Source organism: Diospyros lotus, chromosome 8 (genome assembly GCF_014633365.1).
Source record: "Diospyros lotus cultivar Yz01 chromosome 8, ASM1463336v1, whole genome shotgun sequence".
NCBI classification, from domain to species: domain Eukaryota; kingdom Viridiplantae; phylum Streptophyta; class Magnoliopsida; order Ericales; family Ebenaceae; genus Diospyros; species Diospyros lotus.
The window spans coordinates 41612166-41629383 of NC_068345.1; the positions used below are offsets into that span (position 1 = coordinate 41612166).

Consider the following 17218-nt stretch of genomic DNA (forward strand, 5'->3'; position numbering starts at 1 on the left):
CATGTTTATTTCATTTACACTTAATTTTTTTTGTTATTTTATTTATACAGAGATGATATGTTATTCGTATTTATGCTACTCGACGCTGATATATAAGAGGTAGATGCGGAGAGAGGGTGGTCTCATGCCCTCCTCTAAATTTGTCTGTGTCAGATAAATGTTATATTATCTAACGCGAGTAGCATAATATTTCAAGTTTAATTATATTCTTTAATTATATAATTTCAAATTTATTATATATATTGTCACAATTAATTCATTGCACGCACACTAAAATACCCAAATTATCTCTCACATGCATACAAATCATCACCTCTTTGCAATAGATTCTAGTTGGCAACGAGGTAGGTCTTGATAGTAAGTGTAAGCTGTTATCAGTCAGGAAAAACAGAAGATGAAGAGGCAAAGTCATTAACGAAGTCACCTATTCACCTTCCGAAAGCCTGCACTTGCCACATTCGCCTGTTAACTCTTACCAGCCTATACTTGTTGGCTAAAAGTTGTGGCAGATATGATGGTCAATTTATACACACATGAAGGGTAATTTAGATATTTTAGTGCACACGTGTTAGATCAATTGTGACGAGATGTGCAATTAATTAAAAATTACATAATTCATTTATGAATGTAATTAAAATAAAAAAAATAAATATTTAAATAAAAAAAACATACAAATACATAAGATAAATATATATTTGACCGACCGCTGAGACACTATAACAGTGTTTTTGGCTATTCAGATTCCAACCTTTTTAAAGTTTTGAGTCTACTGGTACTCGTTCATGGATGAGGTTAAAACGTGTGAACGAGGGAAAGGGAGATGTGGAGGTGGAGTAAAGAAACAAAGTTTGTGATGCAGAGCCTTGACAATTGAATCCAAAAGGGGTTGGATGGGTTGGATTTGGGGGCAAGCTTTCAGTGTTTGGTGTGTGTTCAACCTAATCTGCCTACCTCATTGCCCCACCACCTGTTCCATCTTGGTCTTAGCTTCTGCTATTCAGAATTACTAACACAAGAATACTGTTAATGTAACTGAAATATAAAGGCAAGGTTTTCCAACTTATGGCAGCCACATTCATCTCCATAGAAGATCAAATTACAAGCTATGGTATTGTATTGGAAAATGATGCCCAGAGGCATGCAGAGTTAATGACGTTTAGTTTTGTCTAGAATACAATGGTTTATACAAGATTTGTGAATGAACATACAATTGAAATAAATTATGGGCATAAAATCCAAAGGGGAGATAGGCTAGGAAAATGCCATGCCAACTCAGTAGTTTCTGCTGCTGTCACTGGTGCCTGGTGCCTACTTGACCATGCTCTCCTTCGGTTTTGCAAATACATCACTGGCAGTAACATCACTGTAGATGCAAAATGTAATTGTTCAGTAAACTGAAAAAATACTCAGAAATAAGATAGTGGGAAATCATACATGGTAAAAGCACATCATTCTTTGCTGAGTTAGAGTTTTCTCTGGTGCAAATGCTAAATTGACTGCTATGATGACTCTGCTGCTCCTCTTTCCCGGACTGGATAAAACAACACAGCATGCTGCCCTTACCGGAAGCCTGCCTTGGCGTTTTGTGGCTCTAATATAACATTCAAAATTTTACCAGGTACATAAATTCTCTTTCTGACAGTTCTCCTGTCCAGGTACTTGGAGAGTTTCTGGTCAACTGAAGCGAGTTTGAAAGCAACTTCTTCTGTACATGTTTCTTCGACCTGTATGGTACCCCTTGTCTTCCCATTGATTTGAACTGGTAGCACCACTGTGGACTCCTTCAGGCAAGCTGGGTCTGCCTGCATTGGGAACATGATTAAGCAAATAAAGAGAGAATCATAGAGACAGTCTGATAAGTTGAAGGGTGCATCCTTCCTGCTCTATGAGGTCATCCACATGTGCCACAGCCAACCCAGTACCAGGGCAGGGTGAACAAGAATTCATGATAACAGTTAACCACATACAACATAAATGGTGCATATAAGCAAACTCTCTACAGTTTAAAACAATAGCCAGATATAGAACAATTAATATTTTCAAGATATTCACGTTCCACAATATCTCCAGTTATCAATATCGTACAAATATGTTTTCTTATAGCCCTAGAATTTGTAGCAAAACTTTCCTCAGAGGACCTATTTAGGGATCTCCCTGGTCCCTAAGCAACAAATGTAGATGACATTGACATGTGCAAGATATTCAAGGCCCCAAAGGAATGACAGCAAGACATGGTTATGTTTGGCCAGCTGACCATGTGACATTTACAAACTAGTTGTTTGGAAAGACTAATATTCCAGAAACATAGGATCAACTGAATGAATAGATATATATAAGGCAACAGTGACTCACAGTTTTGACAGTGAAACTTGCCTAAAATTTCAAAATGCATCTTTTTAAATCTTGCTATTTAAAATATGAATAAACATTAACCCCTTAAGCCTCTTGTGCACGCTTAATCTTCCACCCACCCAACAAACATAGAACATGGAAAAACAGTGATATTTTAGGCCCCCTGAGAGCACCCATTAGTCTTCCAGCCACCCAGCAAACATGGCACATGGAATAAACAGTGATTTTTTAGGCCTCTTGAGAGCACCCTTAACATTCCGCCCACCCAAAATACACACACAGATGCTTTCTGTGAAAGAAGAATCAAACACAATCCCATATTCAGTAAACAAAAAAAAAAAAAAGTACCTTCGGAAAAGGCTGATATGCCAATGAATTTGAGTGTCCCAAACGGAACCAAAGCTCCTCAGCCATATGAGGAGCATATGGCGAAAGCAGTAAGACAAAAGGTTCAATGGCTGAGCTTGGAAGCTTATCCCACTGGAGACAGGAAATGCAGAAACAAATTAGCTATATGCCCAAAATAAGACACAAAAATTATAACTGGACAAATGAAACACACATCAAGCCATGTAATGACATAAAACATGAAAACAAGGGCAAGTCTCACAAAGATTATCAAATAATCAACTAGCCCACAAACAGATGAAACTTTCTTTCTTATTTGCTTTTATCCGTTTCTGTTCTTTTTTATTTCACTTTTTTGCTTGGCTTGGAGAAAGTGCAGTCCATTCCTGTCCTCTACCTAAGAATCTTCTCCCCTATATGTAGCTAGTTTCTCCTGATTCCAACTTTGCAGAAAAAAAGGAAAATGTGTGTGTGTGTGTGTGTGTGTGTTGGGGGGGCGGCATTCCTGCATATCTTTAGCAATTTAGCCTTGAGAAAAGAGCAAAAAGATGGAACCAAGCTGACATGGTTGAGTAAGGCCCACTTGCTTCTTTCTTGAGTAAATGGTTGTAAATAAGAGCAATAAGAAAGACAGCCAAGCTGATGCAGTGAGTGTAATATTGAAATACGTGGAATATATGCACCTTCACATGGGGAGGAAGTGAAAAGGCATTACCACAAATCACAAGCTTCAATCTCAGAATGACAAGAATTTTTCTTTATTTAGTTTCTTCTTTCTTTGATAAGTAAGATAAAATGATCAAGACATGACTAGCAGAAACTTGAATTGCTTAGGACTTCAATTTAGATATTTTGCTATTTTAGAAAATCTTTTATTTTGCATTTTTTATGTGAAATCAACCTTTAGTTTTTCTATGTTCCTAAAAGCCAAAATTAGTTATTTTGTGTATGGTTGGGACTTTTTTCCACTTCTAGAAATGTTCACAATTTTCCTACTTTAGATCTCAATCAGGATTTCTGTTGGGTTTCAAACTCCAAGATGTAATGCCAGTCTAAGCACCTTTGAGACTCATAACAATTGATTTATCTTCTTTTCCTAGTAATTCATTGTGAATTGACCAATTTGGTAGGCCTTTATTTTTATTTATTTTGGAGTGGAAAAATAGGTACAGAGAACAGTTTTGTTTCTAGAATTTTTATGGATTAATGAACTCATGAATTGTTATCCTTTTCCTTCACGACCAGCTGAACATTACATCCCCTATAATTTCAGGTCGTCATTTTAACGTATTTCTTCACTTTTCATTTTCTTCCATATTGCTGCTATAACAGAGGGCAAGCCTTAGCAGCAATGATAAGGTTGCTTTTTGGTGACTAGAAGGTCATGGGTTCTAAGTTGTGGAAACAACCTCTTTGCAAAGCAAGACTAAGGTTGCATACAAAAAAAAAAAACCTCTCACAACCCTTGCAATGCGGGGAGCATCATACATTAAGGCACCCTATTTCATATTGCTATAATAATTGAAATGTGCCACACGCCTAATGAATCATCTAAACCTTTATAGCAACTCACAATAAACTAAACCTTCCAACTTGACTAATAATATATCACCAGAGTGCTGCTAAAATTAAAGAAGCTACAATATTATCCTTGTCCAGATTTTCATGTGTGGTGGTGGTGGTTGAGAGAGAGAGAGAACAGATACCTTATATGCTGTATTGACAAACTCCATCATTGCTGAAATTCCAGTGTTGAACCGTGTCCCTTCAATCTCTTCAGTAACCTACAACTTAAAGCACTGGTTAGAGTTGTTACACTACTAGGGATGGTGTGCACATGCAAAACATGTGTTAACTTCTCCATTTCAAAAAATAATAGCAACTGTTCTGTCATAAGAGTAGTTTAAGAAATAGCAAACACAATAAGATACAATAATTTGGAATAGGCATCATGACTACAATAGTATAGATATTCAAACAGCTAGGCCTAGGGAGAATGAAGATGTATGATGGACAGACTTGTCTATATGAAGAATGTGACAAGTTCTTAATATTTATAAGGAACTTTGATCAATAGTCTTCCATTTCACTTCTCCAATTAAGAACCAACTATGATTTGCCAAAACTCCAATGGTGACATTCAATATTTCTACATTCAAACATATTACCATTTTATGACTAGTTCAGAAATAACTTATAAAGCAAAGGTAAGGGTGCATAAAAATGACTCTTCCCAAACTCTCACAAAACAGGGGGCCTCGTGCTCTGGAACACCCTTATTAAGCATGCTACTATTTTGTATACCAAAGCTCTATTAATCCAACCACTAGTTAAATATTAAGCATGTTACCATTTTGTATACCAAAGCTCAATTAATCCAACCACTAGTTAAATATGCAACTGTCCAAAGATACATTTATTCACAAAGTTGACAAGTCTCTAGACCCAAATCACATTTTAGCATCCTACTGTTATCAAGAATACAAGTTTATCTGACAATAGACTAACTTAAAATATGATTACCATGCGGTTCCCACTCTTAGGCTCGAAACTGGTCAACTTACCGGGTGAATGACTGATAATAACCATGATAAGGATAAAACTTGTGACATGACAGCAGTCAAATCAGTTATAAGCCATAGCTATAAAATAACTGTAAGAAATATGAGCATCCAGACAACCATAAAGGGAAAAGACATAACAGCAGATTCATAAATGGGACAAAGAAAGAGAAGAAAAGAAAAGGATAAAGACAAAACACAATGAAAACAAGGGCTCACTGGACAATGCTACTCTGGCTGCAATACTTGAAAAGCATATTAATCATAAGCTTATAAAATTCTTAAGGTAACCATAAAGGACATGCAAAAGGTTTGCAACAAGCTCCCATCAACAGTAACAATTTTCACACTCCTAGCTATCTGTGTGAGAATCTTCTTTCCCTAAAAGTTTGCTCTCTTTCAATTAATTATTTGTATAGTTAGGTAGCGTTTGTTAACCAAGATATAGACCGAAAAAAGTGGGATATGGAAAGCATTCTAGACAAAAATGCTTTCCATTATATTTGTCAAATTTATTTGGCGACCCTTGGAAAAGAAGTGACGCATGTGTTCTCTCCCCCACTCCGGATAAATTTATCTTAGTCCTTACAGATAAGAAAAAATGACGCATGTGTTCTTCAATGCATTTTAAAAAATTTAATAAATAGTTTGATAAAAATCTTGAAATACTTCTCAGCCTTATCTTGACCATTCCATATCTTGGTTTGGAAAGCATTCCAACCTTATCTCGATACAACCTTATCTTACTCATTTTAATAAACGCTACCTTAACAAGCAAGTTATAAATAGCTTTGGAAACATCGCAAAGTCTTCAGGCAGCATCTTCAAGTAAAAACACATAATTCATAGTAAATACCATGGAAATTAGTATGCACACCCCACCTAGAAGGGATTCTAATTTCTAACCAAACCACACCTCAAAAAGAAGGCACAAACAAGTGAAACCAATGTTCTAGTGACATTCTCTCTTTTTGTAAAAGCAAGTTAAAAATATATTCTACCTTATCAATGCATTTATGAAGACAATGTAGTTGTTCTGAAGAAGGCTTCTCATCAATTACCACCACTCCATCTCTAAATGTACCATCAGGTAAAGGTGAACCAACTACCAATCTCCAAACTCTCCCCAAAAATCGATGAACACCTTCAATACCACCAGTATTCCATGCTTTTGAATCCCTGTAACCAATAACAATGAGCAATGCTATAGCAATGGCTTGAGTACTTGGCAAGAGAAAATAAGCAAGCAAGAGTCTAAAAAAGTTTGAAGTTTTCAAGAAAGCCACCTTAGTGGTCCCATGAACATCTCATATAAGCGAAGAGAATCTGCACCATACTCAAAGACAACATCATCAGGATTGACGACATTTCCCTTACTTTTACTCATTTTATGAGCCCGAGCAATCAAGCGAACATTGGGATTGTCTTTTAGCACAAAAGAATCTCCAGATTTCATTACCTACACAGAGGAGTCATCATAGCCCAAAAAAGGAAAAAACTGTTATCTTTATTGTACCAAGTGGAATACATCAAGATGCATGAGAAGATCTATAATGCTTGCAGGAAGACACACTTTTTCCTCTGGCATTCTTTCTTGACTATACTCTCTGAACTCATCAACAGAGTCTGCAGATATGAAATTGCCATCTGAATCTCTGCATGCCATATATTGAACCTGCCACTTATGCCATTAAGAAGTAGCAATAGGAGAAATAAATTTGTGACCAAGTAGTTTTACTTACTTCTCCTAGAATGATTCCCTGGTTTATGACGCATTTAAAGGGTTCTTTGGTTGATACCACTCCGATGTCATAAAGAACCTAAAAAAGAAGTGATATGAAAAATCAAGTTACCATATGGAAGAAATCTGGTAACAAGTTATATCAGAAAATGCTATGGACAGCACTGGGGATTCATTTACTAGCCCATCTTTGTGGTTCTCAATATGTTCTGCCTTCTGGTCAACTGAGCTCTGCATCTTCCCAAGTTGGCTCAGATTATTTGGTATGTGAACTTCTCTTAGCTACCAGCAATATAAACGTTCCAACCAACCAAAAATTTGGCTCCTTTGGTACCAAATCTAGTCTATCTCTAAATAAGAGGGTGTAGCCTGATGTTACTTAACAAAATGAGGTGCTCCAAAAATGTTTCAGATAGTGTGTTAATGTGGAAGGAAAAGCATAATGCCAACCACCAGCAAGAAATTTTTTTATGTGCAAATAATATCCCGAGAAAGTGAGTAAAGAACAGCGTGTTCAACAACCCCCAACATATACATTAATAGGTTTCTAATAATTCTTACTTAAAGAGGTAACTATTTAAAGAATGCTCAGACAGAATGTTTCAGATAGCGTGCAAATGGTACAGGAAAAAGGTGACAACAACCAGCAATCCTCAATATACAGTACCAAACTTATTTGGAGCACAAACCTTGTGCCAGAACCTGGAATAGAGCAAGTGAAGAACAGCATGTTCAGCACCGCCAACATATATATCAACTGGGCTCCAATACCTACACAAGAAAGATGCCAAATAGAGCTTTGAAATGGCAAACAATAATCTCTTAGTAACAATTGACTTGTATCTGAACAGCCCCCCTTATAAGACAGCAACATTGTACCAAATTGCAGGGATTTATGTCAGGAAAGTTGCTCTTACATCTCTTTCAACTTATCAACCAATGCTTCAGAATTTTCTGGGTCCATAAATCTCAAATAATACCTGTACATGAATAGAAAAATATTGTTTTCAACATCAGCACATAAATGCATGTAGAAATTGCTGAGATGTGCAATTGCTGTGAATTGCAAAATAGAGCTTGACTCACAAATTCTCTCTAAAATTACTTTTGAGCATTCATCTCACTGTATGCAGATATATAATAAAAATATAATTTTTATTTTATACTAAGTATTAGGCTAGAATGGAAGCTTCTTACCATAATTGCATAAAAGGGCCAGCTAGTCCTGCCCTTGTGCAATGACTTGTGAGAGTCATGAGGCCTTAAAGGGATTTTGATTGGGATGAGAATTAAGCATACTAATTTTTTATGAAGGCATTGGTGTTCTATTATGATAGTTCTTGAATTTTCTTTCAGTTGAATAAAATTGTAACCTCAAATTACATTATTGAAGTTTGGGAGTACTTAGTACACAGTCTTCGTATTTCTTGATCTTATTCAACTTATAGTTTGTACCTTCTTATTTTGCAGTTCTAAAAAAATTGTAAATAGAATGTAAGTATCCAATGGGAACAGGATGGAGAAATAAGAATATTACTCAATGGATGTGGGCACACATATGGGTATAGGAAATGGGATGTGGGAGCAAGGATGGGGGAATGGTTACCTAGTCCATATCCAATCCACTGCCATTCGTAGTAATGTTCTTCTTCTCATAAATGACCATAACTACTAGCAACTGGCAAAACAATGATGAGACCTCCTTAAAGTTGGCACTTTACAGCAAACAAGCTTTTCAGTATTTAAGGTGCTGTTCCCGCTTATTAATCCTTCGTGGACATGCATTATTTTCAAAGAAATTATTTTTGCCAACTTACTCACAAGTGTTCTTTAAACTTTTAGGGCCTGTTCTCTTTATTGTTTTCAGGCTATTTTAAGTTTTCAATTTTCCAGAACACTGAAAACTTGTTTACTTTCATATTTTCAAAAATGCATTTTCAAAAAAAAAAAAAAAATCATAAAGAAAATTCAAAACAATAAAAAGTCACTTTGAGTGTTTTCGCTGAAAACACTCCCAAAATATTAAAACGCGAAAAACGAATGGTGAACTGGAGGAAATGAGTGGAGTGATGGAGATTGGAGAGTTGGAGCGTCTTGGCATGAATTTGGCAGTGGGGATCAGCAATCTCGAAACGCATGCGGCGTATGAAAGATTGGAGCGTGGAGACAGCGGATCGGATGGCAAAGAGGGATGAATTGGCGTCTTAGATGGAGGAGAGTAGCGAGAGGAGGTCGACGTGGCAAGAGAGGACCTCGAAGCGGAGCTACTTCTCAAGGAGGCGGATGCCGTACTAGAGCTTCTTGGCTCAGAAGGTGGCAGAGCCAGAGGAAAGGGTGGCGGAGGAGAAGCGGGTGGAGTCAAAGTCGGGGGAGAGGAAGGCTGAGAAGATGGGATGGGAGGCAAATGAATCAAGGGGGAGGAGAAGGGAGTGGCAGAGGAGGGAAGGATTAGGGTTGGAGAAGCGGTGGGGGCGGTGGAAGTGGCTCTAAATAATCAAATCCATTGAATAAAATGTCATAAAAAAATTATTCTCAAAATTCCAAATAGAGCGTGTTTTCTAGTTTTCTGTTTTGAGAAATAATTTTTCAGAATAACAAACTAAATGCGTTTTCAGTTTTCTAAAAACAGACTCCCAAAACAGAAAACTGAAAATGAATTCAAAACTCAAAATTGAAAATTGAAAATTGAAACGCAAAGAGAACAAGCCCTTAAGTTCTGGAGCTAATTACTTGTGTTTTCTTAGTTTTATTTTGGATTTTTTTTTCATAAACACAACATACACCAGCTAAGTGTCCGAAAATCTGACAAAGCATATCTCACTGCATCCATGCACATGCACACTCAAGTTTTAGATCAAACCATTAGCCAGCAAATGATATCAGTAGGCTTATATTCAAGAAATGTAGCATGTATATATTATCAAAAACAAAACAAAACACGGAAGCCCCCAGTGCATGTGGCTTGAACTAATGACCTTAAGAGTCATAAAGGAGCAATGTTATCATTGCCAGAAAAAGATTGCACCATGTATTTGGTGTTTCCACTTCTCTTTTCCCAGCGATAACAAGTGGAATAGTTAATAATTATGTTACAGAAGAAAATTTCGGTATTTTCATTTGTTTTTCATCAAACTGAGCACCACAAGTACCCAGTGCCTCCATGCACTTCTATGCCTGAGTCTCAAGTTTTCCTTTCTATTCATATTTTCCCATCACTGAAAATACTTCATTTATCAAAAGATAAGAAAAAATTGGTGGAAAAGACAGTTCTAATACCAAACAGATAGATCCAAAAACAATTGCATCATTGTTTGCAATATGGTAAATTTAAAATTTATCGAGTAAAAACTAACACATTACCAGCATGAACCAGCCCATTGTGGCATGGTATTTGTTTCACGTCTAGCAGGTTTTCCAGATGAAGGATCAGTAGTCTCAACCTAAAAAACCAGTATCCAAGTATAGGTTTGAATATTGGAACAAAAAGCAATTAGACAACACTAGAAATTCAAAAGCAAAGAATATGAGAAACACCTATTAATTGATAAATAAAGCCAAAAAGATGATTATGGCTTATTTTGAATTGAGGGACTTAATACTGGCATGTATTCCAAAGGTCGCCACAGTTTGTGCAAGAGATAAGTATACCAAAGGTGAACTATTACTGGAAAGAGTATAACTGATGAACAGGCAAGCGTGTTTGCCCAGTCACTCAATATAGGCAATCCATGTTTCCATGGGGCTCCCAAGAAGTTACAGTTAAGGCAAAGAAAACTGGAATCTATTAAAACATCCAGTCCAGCTTCAAACTGCTACTTTGGGATTCAGTAATTTTGCATGTGCTCTCAGAATTCAGAAAAAAGGTAGCACTACAGAGAGAAAAATTTGCTACGAAGAGTTTGATTTCAAGATATTGGAAAATTCAATACATTCAAGCATGCACACATGTAATGAGACTTTGAGATGCTTTTCAAAAAGGATAAAGATTTGCAAGACATCCAAAAACATGAATTCTCAAGGGGTGACATTGAACAAAGAATACCAGGTCAGCAAAATAGGAAATTACTGAATTTTCACATCTGCAATAACACTCAAATAAGTTTCACCAAACCATCTGATAAGCATGAATAACAGGTAGAAAGAGAATAAAAAATGCAGAAGACGTATAAAAACTGCTTCTGGAAGATATTAGGCAATTATTCAGATATAAGTAAAAGGGATAAGAGAAGAGAGAAGGGAAAACACACCCAAGAAACTGCTTTAGAAAGTGGTGGTTCCCCTGTGCCAGTGGGAGTGAAATCATCCAACTCAGGAAGGGTAAGAGGAAGCTCACTTTCAGGAAGCGGAACACCCTCACCAGTTTCCTTCAGGAAAACAACCGGGATGGGTTCCCCCCAATAGCGTTGCCGAGCAAAAAGCCAGTCCCGCAACTTGTAGTTCACCTAAAAAACAAAGAACTTATATAAGATCTTTTTGACACATTACTCAAGATCAATTGTATTTCCTAGCAGAAGCCAAAAGCATCCCAAAATCCCCTCTTCTCCTTCCCGATGCCCCCTAACAGGAAAATACCACAGACAAAATCAGAAAAGTACCCACTCTAGATAAACAACACCTAAATGATACCTTTCTGTTGCCATTTCCAGTCTTCTCCAGCCAGTCAATGACTTTAGAAGAAGCCTCTTTGCTAGGGAACCCAGTGATGTCCAGCCCTGACATTGGACACGATGAATTAACGCTAACACCTTCACCTGAGTAAGGTCTTTCAGAATCACCAGAACTTCCACCATCTGGCATCACAACCCAGCAAATTGGGATATCATATTTGAGAGCAAACTCATAGTCTCGCAAGTCATGTGCAGGTACAGCCATTATTGCGCCTGTACCATAGCTGCATGGAAATCTCCTTGAAATGTTAGGGTCAATCCAATCCTAATATTTCATAAACGATGCAAATTGAACTTTTTGCATAGTTGTCAATTGGTCCACAATGTACTTCGTATACTATAAAATAAGACTGAAAAATAGTATGGTACATCACAGATAAATAGTCAAAGAGAATATAAAAAAATATGAAAATGATCAAGTAGACCTGCCCAAAACATAATCTGCAATCCAAATAGGGACAGCTTCTCCATTAGCTGGATTTCTTGCATAACCTCCACTAAAAACTCCAGTTTTTTCCTTCTGCAGCTCAGTCCTCTCAAGGTCACTCTTCCTAGAGGAAACCTCTTTGTATTCCTCCACCTGTGCATATGGTTTATCATCTCCTAAATTATCCACAGAGGACAAATATTTTGGAAAAATAATTGCAAGATAACATATGCACATACGTATTTGCTTTGGCCCTCTGATACTATGGATGACAACAAAGAATGCTCCGGTGCCATAACTAAATAGCTGTGTAGAGCAACTAATTACGAAAGACTCAATCATTGCCAAAAGAATTGAAAAATAATAAAAACCAAGAGTTATACGTTACTCCAAAAATGGTATCTGGCCTTGTCGTGTAAACAGTAATTTTTATGTCTTTGTCTTGTCCACTAGCATCAACAACACAGAACTCCACCTCTGCACCTTCTGACCTTCCTATCCAGTTTCTTTGCATTTCCTTTACACTTTCAGGCCAATCAAGATCATCTAGATCATCAAGTAGACGGTCAGCATACGCAGTAATCCTGAGCATCCACTGCCGCATTGGCTGCTTGGTAATCAACAATGGTACTGTGAAATTATGAAACCATTCACAATAAAAATAAGACAAAATTATCAAAAGTTTTGACCTTGTCCTAACAAATAGGAGTCAAGCCAGTATGTATATTTTTTCTTTCCTTTTTAAATCAGAAACCAGGCATACTTTTCTTATAACTGGATGACCCCCACGCTCACTAACACCATCAACCACCTCTTCATTTGCCAGAACAGTCCCAAGAGCAGGGCACCAGTTTACAGGGACTTCAGCCTGAACATAAGATTAAAAGAAAGTCACCTCTGCTGTTCATGGCCAGAACTCAGAAAGGCTAAAAGAAAAGTAATACTAGACCTGATAAGCCAGCCCTCTCTTCAAAAGCTGCAGAAAAATCCATTGTGTCCATTTGTAATATTCTGGTTCTGTTGTAGAAATTTCACGATCCCAGTCATATGAGAAGCCTAATGATTTTAGCTGAAAATAATATGAATGTCAATAACTCAAGAAAGAACAAACCATTTAACAAAGCTAAGGACACAATATCTATATGTAAAACCTTGAATTGCCACTTCAAGAAGCAAGACATTTTTATTCAATGGAAAGAATGTCAGCTCACACGTCCTTAAGGCTCCAAGCAGTATAGGAAAAAACTAGCTTAGAACACTAAGTAACGATAGTTGCTTAAAAAAACTAGACTTTTCACAATCATTAATTAAAACACCCCTAGAATAATACAAATACAATAAGCCAAATATTTTATTTATAGAAAGTTGCATTATAAAAGGAAACATATTTTATCTCTTTCCTTTGTAGTAAAAATAGCTAAAAAGGCATCATTTTTGTACCTTTGCTTTTGTGCTTTTTGGTCTCAAAAAAAAATTGGACTGTAAGTAAACTCAACAAAGCATTCAAACGACAATGGAAGAAGTTCACATCCCTGTTCAATATTCTGGCTGATAAAACTCATTATTGGGTAGCAGAACCAAATTCCTCTTAAATTTCTTGTTAACCAGAATTCCTCAGCTTCAGAAATGCTGCAGTGGCAAAAAATAATGCAGGAGCTATGTCACCTGGAATTCAAATTATTCTAGTACACATAAAGAATGGAACAGGGTACACTTTTTGTACTAAAATATGAACAATAGCAGAAACTTGTATATCGTGCTATTGCAGTTCAAATACTTTAAAATTATTTTTTAGTATCTATTTATCTAATGAAATGATACTATCAGATTATTTTTCTCCAAAATTAGAGTATGGAAAAACACATTTATCCAAACATGACTGCCAATTTTTCAAACTTTGTCAGTCCAACACTTGCCACCTATAGATTTTGGTTTACTGCTAAAAAAGGCCAGGCAATATTCAGCAAAAAAAACGTCCAGGCAAGGTTACTGATTAACAAAAGTGATTCAACTTTGGGCAAGAAAAGGAGTAGTTGTGAAATCTTTACCAAATAAGATTCCCTTCCCCCAACCCCCAAGAAAAAAAAAAAAAAAGACAGAATAAAACAAAAGGGCACAAGTTGAACTTCCATTATTATCCACCTTCCTCCAACTACAAAGCCATCCTTTTTTATCTTCAATCACCCTACCATGTTATGGTCCACTATTCTAAATGTATGTAAACTACAAGCCTGAGAAGTGAAATTGTTTCATCAATCTATGAGTAGTTTTTACCAAATGTTATGTATACTTAGACTAGGCTTTTCATCAGTCCACAATTAAAACTTAGATTCAGGACATAAAATGTGTAAGCAAGCAAGTTGAACAAAAACCACAGCAAAACTAAATAAATACTTACAATTCATTAAATTATCACCTAATGGTTTCTACAGAATAAATTTAATAAAGAAAAAAGAAAACAACCTGGGTGCGGAATCGTTCAATGTTCTTCAAAGTTGTGAACTTCGGGTGGGTACCTGTCTGTCAAAATATGAGACAGAAATTAGGGACTATGAATAACACTGTTCAAGCATGGGCACCAAATTGTAGACTGTATTGCAAAGGAAACCTCAATTGCATATTGCTCAGCAGGCAATCCAAATGCGTCCCATCCCATTGGGTGTAGAACATTGAAGCCCTGCATGCGTTTGTATCTAGCAAGAATATCTGTGGCAGTATATCCAAGAGGATGGCCAACATGTAGCCCAGATCCACTGCAAAATAATCAAATGGGACATTAAAAAACCATGTCCAAAAAGGAAAATCAAGAAAACTATAGTAATCAACTGCAAATCCAATTGAAGTTGCATATTTTGAAGTTGAATATTTCAAATGTCACTCAAAACAACTTGCGTAATACTGAGCACTGATCGCAGCAGAATTACTTAGATGCAAATGAAATTAAGGAAGGCTGTCACACAAAGTTGTGTTGTCATTATGGAAAAGGAACAGCTTCTTCTAATTCAATCAGTTGGAAAAACCCAAGGGAAATGCAGGCTCCAGTCCACCTTACACATGACAATCTTTGATTAGCCAAACGTATCAGACCTCCATTCAGATATGTTCTGTCTCATAAGAAAAGGGCTCAAGGCTAACCGAATCAGAATTCATATCAAATGAACCAGAACAAGAGCTAGTGGGACAGCTAGCTAGTGTCTTAGTCTCATTTAGAAGCTGACCAATTCAACTGGGTATGTATCTGTAGAAGGGAGGATAAGCATTGCCCTTGGAGGCAAGGTGGGTGTTACAACCATCGGGTAGAACTCACCCTCAAAAGCTAGCTGTAAGAGGAGAGTTCCCAAGAGATTATAAACCTCACACCAAGAGGCTAAACTTCCAATGTGAGACAAGTCTCATACCTTGCAGTGGATCATAACATACCATCATGCTCTGTAGTCTCGGTGCCCACGATGGCAGGTTGTGCACTAGCCACGCTTAGTCCCAGACAAACACTACAATGCTGACATCACCTCCGTCGCCGCACGATTGTAACTAAGAGACACGGGGTCAGCTCTAATACCATTGTTACAACCATCAGGTAACAGTGGGGTTGTGACTGTCCAAACACCTCAGTTTCATACTCTGTCAAAGGTTCTAGGTTATGTGCCTTGGAGGTTTTAGACAAAGTTGCCATGGAGACGCTGAAACATGCCATTTGGTGCCAGGAGGTTAGCTTGGCTTGAGGGGGGAAATTGTTTCTCACAGCCCATCTTTCATTGTTTCATTTATTCCTGATTTGATCTTTTTTATGCAATTCCTATCTATATGTTTGACCTAAAACAACAATAACATGGCAAGCCTTAATTTGACTTAAATGAGGGAGACTACATGAATTCTAACTCACCAATCATCTCAATCTATGAACACGTTTGACCTACCCACAAGAAAGAAAACAAGCATGCACACTTGACAAAGGACAAAATAGAAGGCAATGAATCTCCAACGAGCACAAGATCCTCGGTTAAATATGATGCAGTAGAATAGAGCCATTATGACCAGCTGCACGCCTCTCTTTCTTGAAGCTGTAGAATTCCCTTAACTTTCCTCCTCCTAGCAAGAAAAAGTTCTCAAAAATCATACAGGCTCTGATTGCTTCTTCTTGTACTCAAAACTTGGCTCTCGTGTAATTCCTGCTTCTTTTATTCGTTTTCTTCCTTCACACTGTTTCTAATCGCTCCAGCTCTCGAGCATAGGCTCGCGTAAACATTACAAGGCATAGCTTTCAAGAAAAAGAAAAAAAAAAAAATCCTCTACACCACGATACCGCCCATAACATATAATCCACAAAAAGCTCACCAAAAACCCTGTCTTTCGCATTTTTCCATTCTTCATCAATCGCTTATTACGGAAAAGAGACGAAACAGGAAACAACGGACCTGGGATAAGGGAACATGTCGAGGACATAGAACTTAGGTTTGGAAGTATCGAGATCATCGTCAGGCGTTCGAAAAGTGCGATTCTCCTCCCAAAATCGCTGCCACCTCGGCTCAATTTCGTGGAACGGGTACGCCCTTCTCTTCTTCTGCTCTTGATCTTCCCTCAGCTGCTCACTCACACTGCTTCTACTCACACATCTATAAACTCGGAGAGAACCATAGGACGCTCGGCGCCGGCAGGCGGCTGTTGCGTGGCTCGGAGGAGACCGCCGGTGAACGGAGAACGGAAATGCCCGGCGGCCGAACGGAGACTGTGAAGGGGCATGGATTTGGAAAGCGGTTTGGAACTGTAAGATCATTGTGGAATGGGGGTCGAGGGCAGAGGGCTTGCGCTAGGTGTGGATTGGATTGCCCTCCCGTGCGTGAATGTGTAACGGATAATGTTATTAGAAATGAATGCGCGCGTGCCCCACAAGCATAGCAATTGGTTCTTAGGTAATACATTACACTCAAAAATACAGATTTAAATTATGATAATTGCATTACGAGAGTTTTACTTTTTTGTGAAAGTGGCTTCTTGTAGACACTATGCACTATACTATGCCTTCTACGTAATGTGCTATCGTATACCGTGATTAACTCCTTTCATATGCGTAGAGCAATGTATAGAGAGCCCTTAAAGTGAGGAATTTCACCTTTACACAAAG

The 17218-nt window shown here is 37.5% G+C and overlaps 1 protein-coding gene across 1 annotated transcript; it reads right to left on the reverse strand.

Moving 5' to 3' along the window:
* Positions 1-1084: 1084 nt before the first annotated feature.
* On the reverse strand, positions 1085-16943 carry LOC127807766 (leucine--tRNA ligase, chloroplastic/mitochondrial). The gene is made up of 21 exons (XM_052345828.1): positions 16512-16943; positions 14705-14849; positions 14560-14616; positions 13046-13165; positions 12860-12964; positions 12480-12703; positions 12336-12402; positions 12095-12249; positions 11629-11893; positions 11250-11444; positions 10363-10442; positions 7920-7982; positions 7692-7773; positions 7004-7081; positions 6835-6936; positions 6548-6720; positions 6263-6440; positions 4407-4484; positions 2701-2832; positions 1435-1802; positions 1085-1363 (listed from the first exon to the last, which is right to left on the reverse strand). Exons 1-20 carry the CDS (start codon positions 16868-16870, stop codon positions 1560-1562), a joined length of 2901 nt encoding a protein of 966 aa, XP_052201788.1. The 5' UTR covers positions 16871-16943; the 3' UTR covers positions 1085-1363; positions 1435-1559.
* Positions 16944-17218: the final 275 nt, after the last annotated feature.